General features: G+C 43.5%; 1 protein-coding gene across 1 annotated transcript in view; it reads left to right on the forward strand.

Moving 5' to 3' along the window:
• Positions 1 to 243: 243 nt before the first annotated feature.
• The window catches only part of STX12 (syntaxin 12), a 42,249-nt gene continuing 24,265 nt past the window's right edge, over positions 244 to 18,227 (forward strand). Inside the window, exons 1-2 of the mRNA XM_056122594.1 lie at positions 244 to 490; positions 15,680 to 15,749. Of these exons, the coding sequence (XP_055978569.1) occupies positions 244 to 490; positions 15,680 to 15,749 (317 nt within the window). The remainder of the gene's footprint in view (positions 491 to 15,679; positions 15,750 to 18,227) is intronic.

Consider the following 18,227-nt stretch of genomic DNA (forward strand, 5'->3'; position numbering starts at 1 on the left):
TTTTATGCTAATAGAAAATTCTTGCCCACAGTCGCCGCGCCCTGGCGAGCAGCAACACCGCCGCCCTAGCACCCTTACTCATCCAATCTGAGCCCCAACGGCATGACGTCATCGCCCCTTCCCCGCGCCCGCGCCCCGGGGCGGCCAGTCTCTAAGCTACCGTCTCCCGCGGAGCTCCGCGGCGCCTGCGCACTGCGGCGCGGGGTGGGGCCGGCGCGTGCGCGCGGCGCGGGGGCGGGGCCAATGCGCACGCACCCTCAGCCTCCGCCCCGCCCTTTCTCTCCCCGGCTTCCCGGTCCTCCTGCGGCTCCCGTCTGGTGGCTGTTTCCGGCAGAGTCGCAGCGCAGGGCGAGTCCGTCTCGGCTCTTCACCATGTCCTACGGCCCCCTGGACTTGTATCGTAACCCGGGTCCCTCGGGGCCGCCGCTCCGGGACTTCAACAGCATCATCCAGACATGCAGCGGCAACATCCAGCGGATCAGCCAAGCCAGTGAGTCGGGACGGCGGGCTCGGGGGGGCGGGGGCCGGGCGCCCTCCCGGGGACAGGCCTGCGGGGCGCCCACCGGGGCGCGAGGTCCCCGCGGGACAGCGGCCCACACCCCCCGCAGGCTGACTCGGGCTTCCCACTCCCGGGCCGGCGGGCTGTCATCCCCGAAGCCGGCAGGCCCAGGCTCCCCGAGGCTCCGGCAACCCCCGCGGAAGCTCGAGAGTTTCTTCTCGGAAGTGTTGGGGGTCACGCCAGCCCACCTGCTGCCCCCAGGTGGGAGAAGGGGGCGTGGAGGGCCGGGAGCAAGTGGACCTGGCGCAGTGGTCAGCCAGGTTTTTCCTGTCATCCGCCTTCTTCCCACCCACGTCGCTTCACTTACTCTCTGGCCAGTTTGTGCCGAGACCTGTTTACTTGGACTTGAGGTTTGCAACGTTCAGCTCTGTCCCTGGCCCCTTGGAAGTCAGCAACTTTCAATTACGGGAAGTGGTGTTTGGGTGACTCCAGACACAGCTCTTCCTGTAATGAATTTCATCCACATGCCATGATTGGTATTTGAGGGGTGAGATCACAGGTTTAACCAGAAGAGAAGACACAGACGCATTTTAGTTTTCATTTTTTTCCCCTTTCTTGTGACATGTATTTGTAAAAATTTTAGGCTGATGAGGCTTTGTTCTCCTCCATATGAGCGACTCTGCTGAAGAAATCTCGTATTTGGTGAAGCTCACTGGCCTCAATCATAGAGCAGATGAAACTCCCAAGAGCCGGTGGAGGGATTCCAAATGTCATTGCTAATCTTAAAAAACTCTCTCCCTAGCATTAGGTTCTGAGTGAGACTATAGCAGAACGACTCAAGAACATTCATTTTCTTTTGTGCCTGAAAATCAGCTGAGAGCCTTATAAGCAGGTCAGCAGCACCTTTATGTGGGAAGAATGGTGACCGGTCAGTCTTGTTAAATTACTGGGCTATTTGTGGGCTTGGTTGTACAGAAATAGCAGAGCTAGGGCCAGAGAGATGGTACAGTTGGAAGGGAGCTTGCCTTGCACACGGCTGACCTGGGTTCAATCCCCTGCATGGAAGTATGTCTTTAGAACATTGAACTGTTTGTCGGGCTCAGGTGTGAACTTCTTGGTAGTAAAGAGGGGAAGAGAGAATGAAGTAAGTCCTCATGATGGGAAAGTGTGGATGTGGTTGGGGTGCTGGGGAGATAGTACAATGGGTAGGGTGCCTGCCTTGCATGTGGCTCAGCAGGTTTGATCCCTGGCACCCAGTATGGTCCCCAGAGCATTGCTAGGAATGATCCCTGACCGCAGAGCCAGGTGAAAACCCTGAGTACTACCAGGTGTGCCCCCTTCAAAAAAAAAAGGTCTAGGGAGATAACTCAGGGTTCAAGTGCAGCTTGGGTCCATTCTCTGCGCTGCATGGTTGCCTGAACACCATTGAAAGCAGTCCATGAGCACAGCTGGGTGTGTTACAAAAACAAAAATAGGAAAGGAAAATTAATTTGGTAGGCATGGTGGGCTCAGGAAAGTAATGGAAAATGCTGGGAAACTAAGTTGGGGAGGGGGCAGAGAAATAATACAGGAGTTAAGGTGCATGTGTTGCATGCGGTAGACCCCTGTTCAATTCCTGGTACCACATGGTTCCTAACATATCACTTGGCCTAGCCTTGGCGGCCCTCAAGCACTGTTGATCTGGCCTATGGCATATAGTACTATATTCCCAGGCCCTTGCACTACTGAACTATTGGCCTGTTTGGCCAAGAATCACAGGAAGGGCCCCTAGGCCTCTTGAGCAAAGGAAAAATAAAGATGAGCTAAATTGGGACTCAGAGGTAATGGGCTTTAAGTACTAAACTAAGCGAACTTGGATTTAATTCTTTTTTTCCTTTTGTTTTCAGTTTATGGGTTGCCACCTGGTAGTGCTCAGGACTTAATCCTGGCTTTGCACTCAGGGATCACTCCTAGTGGGGCTCTGGGCACCATATGGGGTGCCTGGGAGTGAACCAGGTCTGCTGTGTGCAAGGCAAGTGTCCTATCTGCTTTCCCATTTCTCCAGCCCCAGTTCTTTGGTACTATATAAATTGAATTGGCAGGCAAAGAGAGAATAGAATAGAAGTACTAGATAGGGACTAAAATAAAGATGAAGGAATTGATATAAGTTTCTTTGGTGATAGAATTAAGATTTAGCTATTGAGTAGGCATTGGGATCAAAGGATTATTAGAGTCAACTATTAATAATGTTACTAACATTTGGGTACTGTGTGCCAGACATTGCGAAAAGAATTTCACACATTTTACAACCTTGTGAAATAATTAGAAATACTGTTTTCAGTCTGTGGATTAAGGAAAAAGCTGAAAAGCCTAAATACCCAGTTAGTAAATGGTAGTTCCTGAATTTGAAACCAGTGTTGTCTCTTATGACCAGCAACTGCCTTTTTATTGTTTATTTTTATTATTTATTTTGTTTTTTGGGGGTGCTCGGGGCTTACTCCTGCTCAGCATTCATGGATCACTCGTGGCAGGGATTGGGGAACCATTTGGGGTGCCGGGGATTAAATTAGGTCTGTTTTATGCAAATTAAGTGCCCTACCTATTGTATTGCAGAAAACTCTAGGCCCTAGCTGTTTTGATTTTTTTTAAAAAACAAACTCATTGTTAGGGCTGGAGTGATAGTACTGGAGTGATAGTGGGTAGGGTGTTTGCCTTGCACGCGGCCAACCCGGGTTCGATTCTCAGCATCCCATATGGTCCCCTGAGCACCGCCAGGAGTGATACCTGAGTGCATGAACCAGGAGAGTAACCCCTGTGCATTGTTGGATGTGACCCAAAAAGCAAAACAAACAAACAAAAAGACCAAACTCATTGTCTATTATGTTTCACCTTTAACTTTCTTCCCCCCAATTTTTGTCGCCATGATTTACAGTACTGTTACTGATAGTTTCATGTATACGGTGTTTCAACACCACAGCTTCCTTGTCCCTCCATCAATATCGGAAGGTCCCTTCCCAAACTTTTAAAAGAGTTTCATTTATTATATTTTTTTGTATCAGCACTTTAAATTAAAAGTAACTTTTCTTTGTTCCTGTTACTCCCCTTAGGACTCTCTGAAACTGAAATTGACTGTTCTTTTCTAGATTATTGGCTCTTTTGAAACAATGGAGCATGACTTTTCATCTTTATATTTCTAGTACTTCTCAGTTCCAATTGCATGATGGATTTATTGACTGTTCAAAAAATCTTTGAGCATCTGCTATGAATCAAGCAGTGAACAAGACAGAAAAAAAATACCTGCCCCCTTTGTGTGTGTTATATATGTGCAGATGTGCAATGGTGCATACATGCACATGTATAAAATTACTGAATAATAAGTACTGAAGAAAAATAAAGTAGGATAATGGAAAAGAGAGTAAGGAGAAAACGTGTGGCTGTACTATAGTTGATCATGGAAATCCCTGAGAAGGTAATATTTGAGCAGGTACCCAAATGGAAGAAGAGGGGATAACTGTGTGAATTAGTTTGGGGAAGGCCTAGGCAGAGGGTCTAGCGAGAACAAAGACATTGGTGAGTTCACTGAATAGCAGGGAGGCCTGGTGGGGCAGGACTGCAGTGAAAGAGGAGCATCGTAGGAAGGAGATGAGGTTAGGGAGATAGCTCAGAATCATGTCCTTATGCTTAATAAAGTGCTTAGATTTGAATGAAGGCTTGCTTCCATCTTGGAACTCTCTGTCCTTATTCTGTTTGATTATTCTTTGTCCTTGTTCTTGTTCTGTGTGGTACCTACCAAATTCTTTGACTCTCATCTCATCATTGTGAATTAGAATTTTTCCATTGTAATTGTTTAGTGAGGAACTGGGAGTGTGAAATTGGTAGGATAGCATTGTTTCTACTAGTTATTAGGCAGTTCTTATCTCTCAAGCCTTTTCAAGACATGGCGAGCATATACCCTTAGGATGACTCATATCCACACAGCCTTGTATGATCCTGTACCCAGTGCAAGATTGAGAGAGTACATATTCTTTTTATTTTGTTGACCACCTCCAGCAGTGGTCAGAGGCTTATTCTAACTCAGTGCTTGGGTGTTACTTCAGGAGGTGCTGGGAGGAATCTTGCAGTTCCAGAACCAGGGACTCAGGGATGCAAAGCATGCGCTCCAGCCCTTTGGGCTGTCTCCTCAGCCCAGAATAACTCTTCTTTTTTTTGGGTCAGTTTTCAGCTTTAGATGTAGAGTTGATGGGCATATTCGACTGAAATCCAGCAGGCTGTGTGGGTTGTTACAAGAAAGCTAAGGTTGAATGCCCAGTACAAAAGATTGTTATCGGTTTGTGTGGGGTACAGAACAAACACTTGGTTCTGTTTATTATGGAACAAAGGATCTGGGCAAGTATTGCTGAGGCAGATATAGTGGAAGACCTAGTAGGCTTCCAGTTAATTTTAAAGATATTAACACCATTTCTGTTCTTTGATGTTCATTATTTTTAATTTTTACTAATTTTTGGGTTTCTGAGCCACACCCAGTAGTGCTCAGGAGTCACTCTTGTGGTGATCAGGGGGGCCATGCAGAACCAGGGATTGAACTAGGGTCTCCCTCTTGTAAGGCAAACAAGCATGTAAACCTCTGTACTCTCTCTCCAGAGCCCCTAATTTATTAATAAAACCTTGTTGACTAAAAAAAAAAATTGAACCTTTAAAATGGATTATCCTGACTTTCTGTGGGCTGTGCTGTTATTTTCGGATTTACATCTTTTAATTTTATTACCACCCTAGTAAGTCTTCACTATCTCAGTATCAGTATTCTAGCAACATACTCTCCGTATGCCTTTTGTTACCCCCATACTTGTTCATACTGATGGTACTATCAGCAATATAAAGTGCTGGTTTCAAGCACTTTCTTCTTAAGAGCCTATGATGACTGTATTTTCTGCTCTATCAGATTTTGTTTTGGGACCACACCTGACAGTCTCGGGGCTCATTCCCAGCTCAGATCTCAGGGATCACTGTTGGCAGGCTTGGGAGACCATATGGGGTGCCAGGGATGGAACTCAGGTTGTCCCTGTGCAAGCACTCTACCTGCTGTGCTGTACTCTGGCCTTTGTTATACCTTAGTAACATTCTCTTGCTTTTATTTTCTCTGTAATCTTGACCCAAATTTGCCATATTTTTTTTACTTTTCTTCACCCTTAGCTACAGGCAGGCTATTTTGTTTTGTTTTCCTTTGTTTTGAACCACACCCAGCAATGCTCAGGGGTTACACCTGAGTCTGCACTCAGAAATTACTCCTGGTGGTGCTTGGGACGACCTCATGGGATGCAGGTGCCTTGCCTGTGGTATTATCGCTCCAGCCCCAGACAGGCTGGTTATTTTTTTTTTATATCCCTAGATTTGGTTTTGTTTATTTCCTCCTTTGTCTTTTCTGTCTCACTTAAGTAATTATCCAAAAGCCCAAAGAAAATGAAGTCAGAAGAAGAGCATGGGCTTCGGGGTCAGCAGTTCTGTGACTGAGTCCTTGCTTCTGTATGTGTATATAATCTTGAACAGGTTAGTCCCTCTTGTTACCTTACTAGGAAACAGAATGGTATTACTAAATTGTGATGATTGAAGGCCAGAGAGATAGCTCAGTGGGCTGAGTGCATGCAAAGCATGCTTTGCATGTGGGAGGCCCAGATCTTTGCCACTGTATAGACTCCCAAGCCCTGTAGGAAGCAACCCTGAGCATCACCTGATGTGGCCTCCAAACCAAAAATAAATAAAAACTGATAAAAAGTTTCTAGTGTAGTGCAGGAGTGATAGTTTAGTAGGTAGGGTGTTTGCACATGGCTGACCGGGTCTGATCCTTAGCATACCTTATGGTACCCCCAACACCACCTGGAGTAATTCTTGAGTACAGAGCCAGGAATAACCCCTGAGCATCGCTGGGTATGGCCGCTCAAGAAAGAAATGTTAGCTGGACCAGAGAGATATTACAGTGGTTATGGAGCTTGACTTGCATCCTGCCAACCATGGTTCAAATCTCTGCTATCATATATGGTCCCCTAAACACTTTGAGGAGTCACTTCTTTGCAAAGTCAGGAATAGTCCTTGAGTACCATCACCATTCCCCCCCCAACCCCCCCACCAAAAGAAGTTTAAAGGATTAGAGCCAGGAGTAATCCCTGAATATTCCTGATGTGGCTCAACCTCCCACATCCCTCCCCCCACAAAAGCTGTTGTGTGTCTAGTTTTTGTTTTTGTATGTGTGTGTTTGGGTCACATCTGGCAGTACCCAGGTCTACTCCTGGCTCTGCACTTAGGTATCACATTTGGTGAGGCTCAGGGGACCATACAGGATCCTAGGGATCGAAAGCAGGTTGGCCAAATGCAAGGCAAGCACCTTTACACGCTGTACGTGTGTGTGTGTGTGTGTGTGTGTGTGTGTGTGTGTGCAAATACTTGTGTGATTTTTTTTCCTTTTTAATTTGCAGCTTCCTCTTAAAGTCTTAACACTTACTGGTAACTTACTTCATATTATTTAATTTATACCTCTTGACCTTGCTCTCCAGCTCTTCCTATTAGCTTTGTGAGGATAGAGATACCATGCATTTTACGTTATTCCAGTGCCTGACACAGCAGTGGATGTGCACTTGGCATTCAGTATGTACTTAATTGATTTTATCATTGCTGAGTATATTTTTCTTGGTCTGGCAGTTTGGTAACAGCTATCCATAAGTAAGTGCTTTTATGTGCCAGGCAGTCTTCTAAATTTAGCTTTATATATTTCATCTTTGCAACCCCTATGAGGGTTTCTTATTTCATTTTTTTACGTGAGGAAATGGAAGCATAGAAGAGTGGAGCCCTTGGTTCTAGATTGTGAATCTAGAATGTGCATCTTCAGATGGATAGGCAGTTTAATTCAGTCAGTGCTTTTTTTTTTAATAGAAACATTAAAAAATTTTTTTTTTACTTATTTAGTTTGGGGTCATGCCCACCGACTCTCAGGTGTTACTCCCAGCTCTGCATTCACTGCATCCTGGCAGTGCTTGGGGGAGCATATGGGATGACAGGCGTCGAAACTGGGTCAGCCGCATGCAAGGCAAGCGCCCTATCTGCTGTACTATCCTTCTGGCCACCACAAAAACAATTCTTAGGTATTAAATAAAGAGGGTTAATTGAGACATGCACTCTGCCACTGAGCAGCATCTCAGGCCTAGGAAAATATATTGTTATTCATAATTTAGATGTTGGAGATGGCACAGCAGGTAGAGATGGTACACTTGCCTTGCACATAGACCACCCATGTTAGACCCTTAGTGCCACGTATGGTCCACCAGAACCTCCAGGAGTAATACCTGAGCACAGAGCCAGGCGTAAACCCTGAGCACTGCCAGGTGTGAAAAACAAATTTAGAAAAAGTTGATGTATGCTTGGATAGATTCTATTTCCGAGCTAGAAAATTACCTTAGGAAGATCCTCTTTCTTCCACGTCAACATCCCACTCAGATTCAGGTAATCTCAGCAAAACAGTTGATCTTGATTTGCTTCATATTTTCTATAAAATTCTTATTTTACTCTAAAGTATTGACTATGTTGTGATGTATTAATAACTTAGAGTTTGACATCTCTAGAGTTCCTAAGAAAAGTGTTCTGCTTATAAAGACAGTCAATAAGATGGAATCTTTTTCCTTGACCTTTTCGTGAGATCGAAGTTTATTTGTCATATAATTAACCAGCTATTTTCTGGAGAGGTGTTTGTGTGTTGGTTGTTTAGATACAAAAACAATGCTGTCTCTGCCCTTCAGATATGGTCAGTTTAGACCCATTTATATACCACAGAAAACATACTTTTTGGTTTTGTTTTTTTTTGGGCCACACCCAGTAGTGCTCAGGGCGTACTCTCAGCTCTGCTGTCAGGGATAACTCCTGGAGGACTTGGGGAACCTTGGTGTTGGGGATTCAATCTAGGTTGACCACATGCAAGGCAAGCATCTTACCTACTATACTATTGCTCCAGCCCTACCTGGGGAGACTTTCTAAGCCCAACTCTGGTTTGTAGATACACTCCTTGGTTACACAGCATCATTCTTGGACTAGAATATCTTCACTATTAGTGAATTTTAGAATTGTGTAGTCATGGGAGTACTTTGAGACCACTTAATCTTCACATAATTAGACTTAATGATAAAAATAAAAGCCACCCACAAATAGTATAATGACAGTAAGCAGTACATGGATGTTAAAAATTGTTTATTATAAACAGTTGAAGAATAAAACAGCAAATGAAATAACTTGCTGCGTACCATTTATCTAATTAGTGGCCAAATCTGGCTTACAGTGTAGGTCTCATTATTCTTGGCAAATCTTCTGCCTTAAAGAAAATGTCATGATGTAAAAGGGAGACTAAAGCAGTTAGCAACAATTGAGTGCCTGTATTTTGTTACAGTCCAGTGTAACAGAGACTGTTCTGGAAGTGAAAGGGAGTTGTGGAATAGAGAGCAAGTAGGATCAAGGACTTTGGTCTATCTGGAACAGGCAGTGATTAAGTTAGGGAGGTACCAGATAAGCTGGGTGGGGCAAAGTGGAGAAAAACTGGGAACTAGAGGCCTGCCTTTGTTACTACATTCTATTTCCCCGTGTCTGCCTTTTGAGAGAACTTAATGTGGCACAAAGAATATAACTGCTGGATTTAGCAGTGGTACTGATCAAAATTAATCAGTAGTTTCCCATTCTATTAAAAAAATAACATTTTTGCTTTGTTTTTAGACCACATCCAGTGGTGCTCAATGCTTACTCCTGCCTCTGTACTTAGGGATCACTGCTGGTGGGGCTCAGGGGACCGTATGAGGTGCCAGGTATCAAACACGAATCAGCTGTGTGCAAGGCAGATTGTCCTACTCACTGTACTCTGTCCAGTCCCAAAATGTATGCTTTTTGAGAACAGTTGTTTCCTATGACATAGATATAGCAGTTTCCTATGACATAGATATAGCATACTCTATATGAATGAATAAGTTGCATAATTCTGATGAGACTCAGTGTGCCCATCTGTACAGTTGGAATAGGAACGCTTAAAGGTTTAGAGAAATAGTATAGGGGTAAGGTTCTTGCTGTGCTATGTCAGGCCCTGGTTTGATCCCTGGCACCACAGATGGTCCCCAAGTGTGCAGCAGCACATATGGTCCCCAAGTGTGCCAGGAGTCACTTTTAAACACAGAGCTAGGAATAGTCCCAAGCACTGCAGAATGTTGCCCTCAACAACCACCATCCTCCCCAAATAAGAAAGGGGTGTTGGGGTCAAGTAAAATAATGCTTATTAAATATAAAGAAAAAAAAAACACTCCAGTGTTTTCTCTAGTATCAATACTTATATTGGTTGATATTAGTGTCAAAACTTAACAGTACAGTTCTCATGTCAGATATCTGAGTTTTCCATATAGCAAAATATTTTACTCTATAGACAGTAGCTGGTTTCCTGCAATTTAACTCAGTCTGACACTACTCAAACTTGTACACGATCCCACAACTGAAGGGTCGAATCTGACCCTAAAACTGCCCTTCTTTTCCTCTCCTCCAGATGCCAGTTGCAATCAGATTGTCACATGTGCTTCTTACCAATGGAATGCAATTTGGACATTTCTATGACTCTCTTTGGGTTAGCTTAGTTTGCTGGAGCCGCTCACAGAACTCAGAGAACCATTTGTTACTATGTAGTTGGTTGTTACAGAGGATATAAGATTCAAGAACAGTCAGTGGGAGATGATTAGGGCAGGGTATGGAGAGGCTCCAGGGTTCTGTGTTCTCTGGGCATAGCATCCTCCTAGGATTTATGTTCACCAATCCAGAAGTACTTCAAATCCAGTTCCTCCTCCCCTATTTTCCTCCACAGAGATCGTAGCTAGGGCTGAAAATTCTAATCTTAGGGGCTGGAGAAATAGTTCAAAAGGTTAGAGTACATGTTCTAAGCGCCGGAGGCCCAGTTCAGTCCCCAGTACTGCATGTTTCCCTAAATACCACCAGGGGTGACTCCCAAGCACTGAGCCATGGGTAGCTCCTGGACACTGCCTTGTGGGCCCCCAGTTTCCTACCCTAAAGTTCCAATTGTATATGACTAGAAAAAGGTAGTATAGGAGTTGAGACTCTTGCCTTACACGTGATGAGTGATCCCTGACCACTACCAGGTGTGCCCCATAGTCTCCATCTCCCAAAAATTAGTTCCAACTCCCTGATCACTTGGTCTCGTTTGGGGCCAGTCCCATTTAACTGGAATCTCTCTAGAATATATTCTCGAAGTCAGCATCTTAGTAGCTTCGTCTCAGTGTGTCCAAAATAGGGCTTGGGGAATAGCTCAGGGGCTTGAACGTGCACCCTGCATATGGGAGGCCTGGGTTTTAGCCCTGTAACTACATCTCCAATGCTGCATACCCAGGAACATCAGAACACTGCTGGGTATGGACCCCCCGAAAGAAACAAGAGGGGCCTTTGGGGCAGAGATGTGACTTAGCTTTAGAGCAAATGCCAAGCTCAGGCTTCTGGCACCACTGCCCCCCTCCCCCCCCAAAAAAGGGCGGTTTATGAATAACAAAAGACACGCCTATCACTCAGGAAATTCCAAGGGTTTTTAGGAGCAGTGTGCCAGCAACAGTCAAAGAACAAATATATACTGTTTTGTTTTTCGGCTTTTCTTTTTTTTGGTGGGGGTGGGTAGAGGGGTGGTGGAGTACCACACCCAGTGCTCAAGGAATCATGTACTGAGAATGGAACCTGAGCTCCTACAAGCAAACCAGACTTTCCAGCCCTTTGAGCTATCACTCCAGTTCCCCCCCGTATATATATATATATATATACATATATATATATACATATATATTATTATTATTATATCACATTAGGTACCTTACAGTGTCTGGAACAGAGCAGTTGCTAATGTCTACCTGTATTCATAAGTTATATGTGTCACTAGCCAGTTAACAGGTTTTGTGATATCCTGAATCCCATTTGACTTAGATAAAAAGAAAATTCTACAAGTTAGTGAGGAAAAAAATTTTACATATATAATCTGTCTTAGCAACTGTATTTTGGTGCTTACATTTTTCTGTGGATCCATTACATTAGAAAACCCTCAACAGAATAGAGAATAAGGAAATTTTGTCAAAAGCCAAATTTTTGTTTTGTTTTTTGGGGCCACACCCAGTGTGCTCAGGGCTTGCTTCTGGTTCTGCTCAGGGATCACTTCCTGGCAGGTTTGAAGGATCCATATTGTACCTGGGGTGGAACCTGAATTGGACCCATGCAAGGCAAACACCTTAACCCTTGTACTATCTCTCTGGCTTGTTTTGTTTGTTTGTTTGTTTGGGGGCCACACCCAGTGGGCTTGGTTTGTTGTTTTTTTTTTTTTTTTTGTCTTTTTTAATAGGAGCCATACACAGAGGTGCTCAGAGGCCCAGATGGTGCTCAGGAATAATCCATGATGTTAGAGGTAGGGTGTGTGCAGTGCCAAGGATTGAACTCAGGACCTTGCACAAGCTAGTCACATACTCTACCACTTTTTTTTTTTTGTCTTTTTGGTTCACACTGGGCGATGCTCAGGAGTTACTTCTGGCTCTGCAGTCAAGAAATCATTCCTGATGGTGCTTGGGGGATTATATGGGATGCCATGGGATCGCACCTGAGTTGGCTCCATGGAAGGCAAATCTCTACCCACTATACTATCCCTCCAGCCCCAAATTTGTTTATTTAGACCACATCTGGCTGTGTCCAGGGCTTACTCCTATCTCTTCGAAGGCTCAGGTATCACTCCTGGCAGGACTCCTGTGGGGTGCCAGAGATCGAACCTAGCTTGGCTACGTGCAAGGCAAGTACCTGCGGTACTATATCTCCAGCTCAACCCGATTCTGTCCCATTTACCCAGAGAGCAGCAGGTTCCACAGGGTAAGGGCTTGGTCCTTCAAAACTCCTCCCATCCCTACTTGGAAAGCCCTGTTGTTTTCCGACCAGGTGACTACATATCAGAGGTTCCCTGATCCTCTCTTTAGGTTCTGTTGATTTGTTTTAAGAGCAAGAAATCCATTTTCTCATTAGTACATTGCTGGGTTGTCGTTGTTGTTATTGTTGTTGTTTTTCACTTACGAAAGGATGTACTTAGAAACAGCCAGAGGAAAGGCCTGCATAGGACAAGGCCTGGTCACGCTCAGCCTGGAAGCTCTCTGAACCTTGTACTTTTAGTGTTTATGGAGTTGATTGAGTCCTTGGCCTACTTATCCTCCCTGGGAGTTCAGGGGTGGTTATGGGTTGTGACCGGAAGTTCCAGCTTTGCCATCATGTAGGTTGAGCCTCCTGACAGCTGACCTCCAGGCTTACCCGGGACTCTGGTTGCTCTCTACTCTTAGGTAATTTCTGGGAGTTGGGATCAGGAACCATGAGTGAAGACCAGAAATATGTGAGAAATACGTTTTACTTCTCTGAATGATCACATACACTTTCCTTCTAAACCACAATATTGTAGAGGGCTTTCAGCTTTTTCTGAGTACTCACTTGCAATTAGGGGTGATTATTGTTTCTTACTAGATTTAGAGTCTATTTAAGATAACTGGTATTTAATAATTCCGGCTTTCCCCCCCTTTTTTTTTTTGTTTAACCACATCCCAAGGTGCTTAGGGCTTCTCCTGGCTCAGTGCTCAGGAGTTGCTCTTGACAGCGCTTAGGGAATTTTACTGTGCCAGGGATCGAAGCTGATTCTCCTACATGCAAAACATGCACTTCAGCCTGTTAAGCTATCTCTCTTGCCCTCTCGTCTGCCTTTTTTACTTGATCAAATTGGGATTATGATCAAGATTATGACTGACCTCCAACTTTAATTTTAAGAAGCACCCTATCACTTAAAGATACACAGCAAGGTAGCACCAAGGGGCCAAAGGCAGCACGACAGGAGAACTGATCCACACAACTAAGTTTGTGAGGGAGGGTTTTGAAAGGGTGAGTGTTAAGGTCCTTGGGGAAGGAAGGTTGCTACACTGGTGATGGATACAGGTTGGGATTACGTGCATAGAAAACTATCATTAACAGTATTATAAATCACAGAACTTCAGTCAATTAAAAAAAGTTTTAAAATGTGTCTGTCAAGAAGTCACAGTGGGGATTGGAGGGAAGCTGGGGTCATAGGTGGAGAGATAGGGATCACAAAGTGGTGGGATTAGAAGTGAGAACATTGTGTAGATGAAACCCTATTGTAAAAAGCTTTGTAAATCATGCTGTGTAAATGAAGATAAATAATACCGAGTGTTAGGAAAAAATAAAAAGAATCACCCTATCATAAGGGACAGTCCACTTTTAAAATTCAAAATTGTATTAAGTGATGTTCTTTCTCATCAGCTCTGGAAGCATTCTGTGCATATTTAGTATACAGAAATGACATATGCAGTTTTTCTCATCTTCTTGAATGAAACATTACATAGCAGTGTGATGTTTCATAAGTGAAATTCTGTCATTAATCTTGAGAGGACAGGAAAGACCCTCACTCAAAGAAAATTATCCCCTTTCTTTGGAGGGGTTGGGAGTCCCACCTAATAGTGCTCAGGGCTTACTTCCAATTCTGTGCTCAGGGGTCACTCCCAGAAGTGCTCAGAGAACTATATGTAGTATCAGGAATCAAACCCAGGTTGGCTGCATGCAAGGCAAGTGCTTTACCTGTTGTGCTCTGACTCCAGAAAATTGTCTTTTGATTGGAGGACTCATATAACTATTGTGTTACAATCTCTTGAAGTTCTAGTGAAATCTGTCCTCTGGACAAATAGTAATCTATTACTATTTTCTCTACTTCAGCTACTTTTTGTTTCGGAGCCACACCTAGCAGCACTCAGAACTTCCTGGCTCCGCACTCAGGGATTACTCCTAGAGGTGCTCAAGAGATACGAGGTGCCGGGATTAAATCTGGGTCACGCGTGTGCCCTACCTGCTGTACTATCGCTCCAGCCCCTCTATTCCAACTACTTGAAGACAGTAAATGCTCTTAAAAAAAAACAAGCAAATTTTAAAAAGTCATAGAACTTAAAAATTCCATTCTCTACAGATGAATGATACATGATCAATGATGTCCCTCTTAGCCTACTGCCAACTGGGAAAAAAAATACAAAGAAAATCAAGGACTCTTCTGTTGAAGAATTTAGTGAGGGACTGGTAGCTAAAGATGCCCAGGCAGGCAGGGTTCGTGGGGCTGTTCCTCCTTAATGATAGAAAATCAGTTCCTCTGGACTTCTGACTTTCTTAGCTTGTGCCTAGCGGCTAAAGCAACCAGGATTCAAACATCTGAGAAATATATATAGGTAAAAGTAGAGCAAGCTATCTGAACTACATAGTTGAAAAGAGCACTGGCATTGAGTCTGATGTTCCTGGGATTGAAAACTATTTCCCTTATTAATTGTGTAGCATTATATAAGTCACTGTCACTCTCCTCTTGTTGTTCATAGATTTGCTCAAATGGGCCCAGTAACATTGTGAGACTTGTTACTATGTTTGGCATATCAAATACATCATGGGTAGCTTGCCAGGCTTTGCTGAGCGGGCGAGATACACTCAGTAGCTTGCCAGGCTCTCCGAGAGGGGTGGAGGAATCGAACTCGGGTTGGTCGCGTGCAAGGCAAATGTCCTACCCACTGTGCTATTGCTCCAGCCCATTATATAAGTACTTCTCTAAATGTATTTCCTCACTTGAAAAATGAAGTTTTGCCTACTGAAGACTGTTGTTAAGAAAAGTAATAAGATACTGTATACAAACTCCAAGTAGTGTACCTGACACTTAGAGCTGTTTAATCAATTATAACTTGTTATTAGTAGTGTGCATACTTATTATCTTTCTACAAATCTTTGCTATAGAGAAATGTATATATGTCGTATTGTGAATTTGGTACTAAGACCCTTCCAAAGGTACAGTTTAATCACTACCATGGGAAATCTGGAAATATTTGGGGTTGATGAATTTGGGGTTGAATTTGGGTTCACTTGTCTCTGTTTAGTGAAATACTCCACTGGAGAAAGGTGTCTTTGTAATTAGTTTCAGAAGGGAATGCATATGCCAAAGTTTGGATGATAGCACACTTTCCATTAGTTGCACATTTTTATTCAGGATTTGCCAGAGACCAGTGATTTGAAGAGTGGAGTGCTTATAATTAATATATTGTTTTTGTCTAATCTTGAAGACTTATTTGTCTTTTTCTACTCTTTCTCCAGCTGCTCAGATAAAGAATTTGATGAGCCAACTGGGAACTAAACAGGACTCAAGCAAGCTACAGGAGAATCTGTGAGTATCTTCTGAATGAAGCACGGTGTTGTGAGGGTTCTTTGAGGACACATGTCACATCCTTGCTGTATGGCAGCCTTAGGTTTCAGGTCTGTAAAGTCAGAATGAGAGGCTATGAGGAAATAGCTGGATGTGGATGCAGAGGAAGGGCCACAAAACAGATGACGAGGTTGTGAACTTGGCTGCTTCACCAAGCCCTTGAGATCTGGTTCTTTCTTACCTTGAACAGTTTAGCAGAACAATTTACAGAAGTGGGGAGAGGAAACCACCGTTTTAAAACTGTATTCTACCCAAGTGGACCTCCATTTTGCAGAGGACCCCAATAACCTGCAGTACTCAACTACTCCAATTGGATTTATAACTGTATATGATATTAGAAAAATTTGTGCGAATGTTCCACTGGAGGTTAGGGAGAGAAAATGGGCTGGCAGGAGAAGCTTAATACTTGTTTTTATCACATCCTTCTTGAATCCATCTCTGTTTTTAGAAGTTCTATATTTCGATTTTTTTGTTTGTTTGTTTTTGGAGATGCTCAAGAGCTTATTATTCCTGGCTCTGCACTTAGCACTCACTCCTGGCAGTCTTGGGGACCATATGGGATGCCAGGGTTCAAACCCAGGTTTGTTTGCAAGACAAGTGCCTTAAATGTAAGGCAAGTGCCCTACCTACTATACTCTGGCCCTGTTGTTCAAATTTTTATTTTTCCTTTAGGAAACTTTATTGTATTATCTCTCTGTTCACATTCCTGTGTCTTCAAAAGACTAATTTCTAATTACAGCCTTACTAAATTTTTAGCCCCCCCACCCCAGATTTTAGTTTGTTCTGACAATGGATAATTGGATATAAATGTGAAATAAAACTATTGGTTCAAATTTTTTAATTCTTTACCTTCCATAATATTTTTTGTTTTCTGTCCTAGACATTGTACAGTGAGGCTTACTACTTTGAATATTTTTTAGGGAGATGGGGAAAAGTTCTAAATATGTACTTACTATCTGGGGTATTCAGGCTCCTGATGGACTCATTTACTGTGAAGCCGGGGGTCAAACCCAGGGCCTCACATATGCAAGGCAAGCACGCTTGCACTCAGCTGCATTCCTGGTCTTGACTCTTTTCTGACTTTCCTTTCTTGGAAGTTCTTTCAAAGTGACAAGTGTTAAATTAGTAATGTAGTTTCTCTGTTTTCCATTAAAACCACTGTGCAAATGGACAAAGGATAGAAGAAACCATGACTGAGGAGTTTGTATATGTGCATTGGGGAGTGAACCCAGGGCCTCACATTTACCAGCCCTGTACTCTACTGCTGACCCATGTTTCTGGATCTGGAAGGAGTATTTCTGCTTTCTTACTATGCGATGCCTCTTCTTTCTTTAATTTCCTTCCTTCTCTACCTCTTATATATCTTTACATAGCGTAGGGCTTCTTTTCCCACAGGGGTGGGCACCGGAGGGAGATGGGCCACACCTGGTAGTTGTTGGAGAAGTGCTGTGAGAAATGCTCACAGGGCCATGCTGGTATTGGGGATCAAATGAGTCAGTCACATGCAAGGCAAGGCCCTCACTCCCCCTGTACTATCTCTTTGGCCCAGCATAGGACTTCTTTGTGTTGGAGGAAAGTGTCGAAAGCAAATTATGAAACATGCAGAAAGAAAATGTAGCATTTTCCTTTCTTTTTCTGTTCTTGGATCAGACCAGCAGAGCTAGGGGGTTGTACTCAGGTGACCATGCAGTGCCAGGGATTGAACCCAGGCTTCCTGCATGCAGAGCAGGTACTCTAGCACTTTGAGGTACTTCTCAGCCTCAAAGTAGGAGCTCTAAATAAGAACATGGAAATACAATTCAGAGATTGTTTCCTAGGGCAGAGGTAGTGTGTTTGATACACACCTAGCATTAGTATTTGGATTGTGTCTCTACTTAGTCTGCTGTGATGGTAACTGCAGATCCACGCAGAACTTAATGGGTCAACTCAGTATTGGAGCTTCGTGAAAGAGGATATTGTGTTCAAACTGTTAGATTTAGGTATGGGTGACAATTGCTTTTACATTTCTAAGGAAACAGATGATACTATTTTTTCCCCTCCCTAAAGTTTTAGTTCCTGATCTGTCTTCCTTCAGTAGGCTTCTTGGGGCCAATTTTTTTCTACTCACTGATAAGAATATGCATTGATGTGGGTTTGACAGTTTGACAGGAAAGTATTTCTAGAATTTCGTGTGAAACCAGGCACCTAGGAACCAGGAACACATTACTTGAGATGCTCTTTTATTCTTTGCATTGAAGACAAAATCATAAAAATGATAGTAACTTCTTTTTCTTTTCGGGCTACATCCAGCAGTGCCCAGGGCATCTGGCGGGGCTCTGGCAACCATACAGTACCAGGGATTGAATGCAGATTGGGTGAGTGCAAGGAAATTGCCTTACCCACTGTACTATCTCCCTGGTCTTCAAAATGATAGTAACTCTTAACAACTCTCAAAAAAAG

Source organism: Sorex fumeus, unplaced genomic scaffold, assembly GCF_029834395.1.
Source record: "Sorex fumeus unplaced genomic scaffold, SorFum_2.1 ptg000047l, whole genome shotgun sequence".
NCBI lineage: Eukaryota > Metazoa > Chordata > Mammalia > Eulipotyphla > Soricidae > Sorex > Sorex fumeus.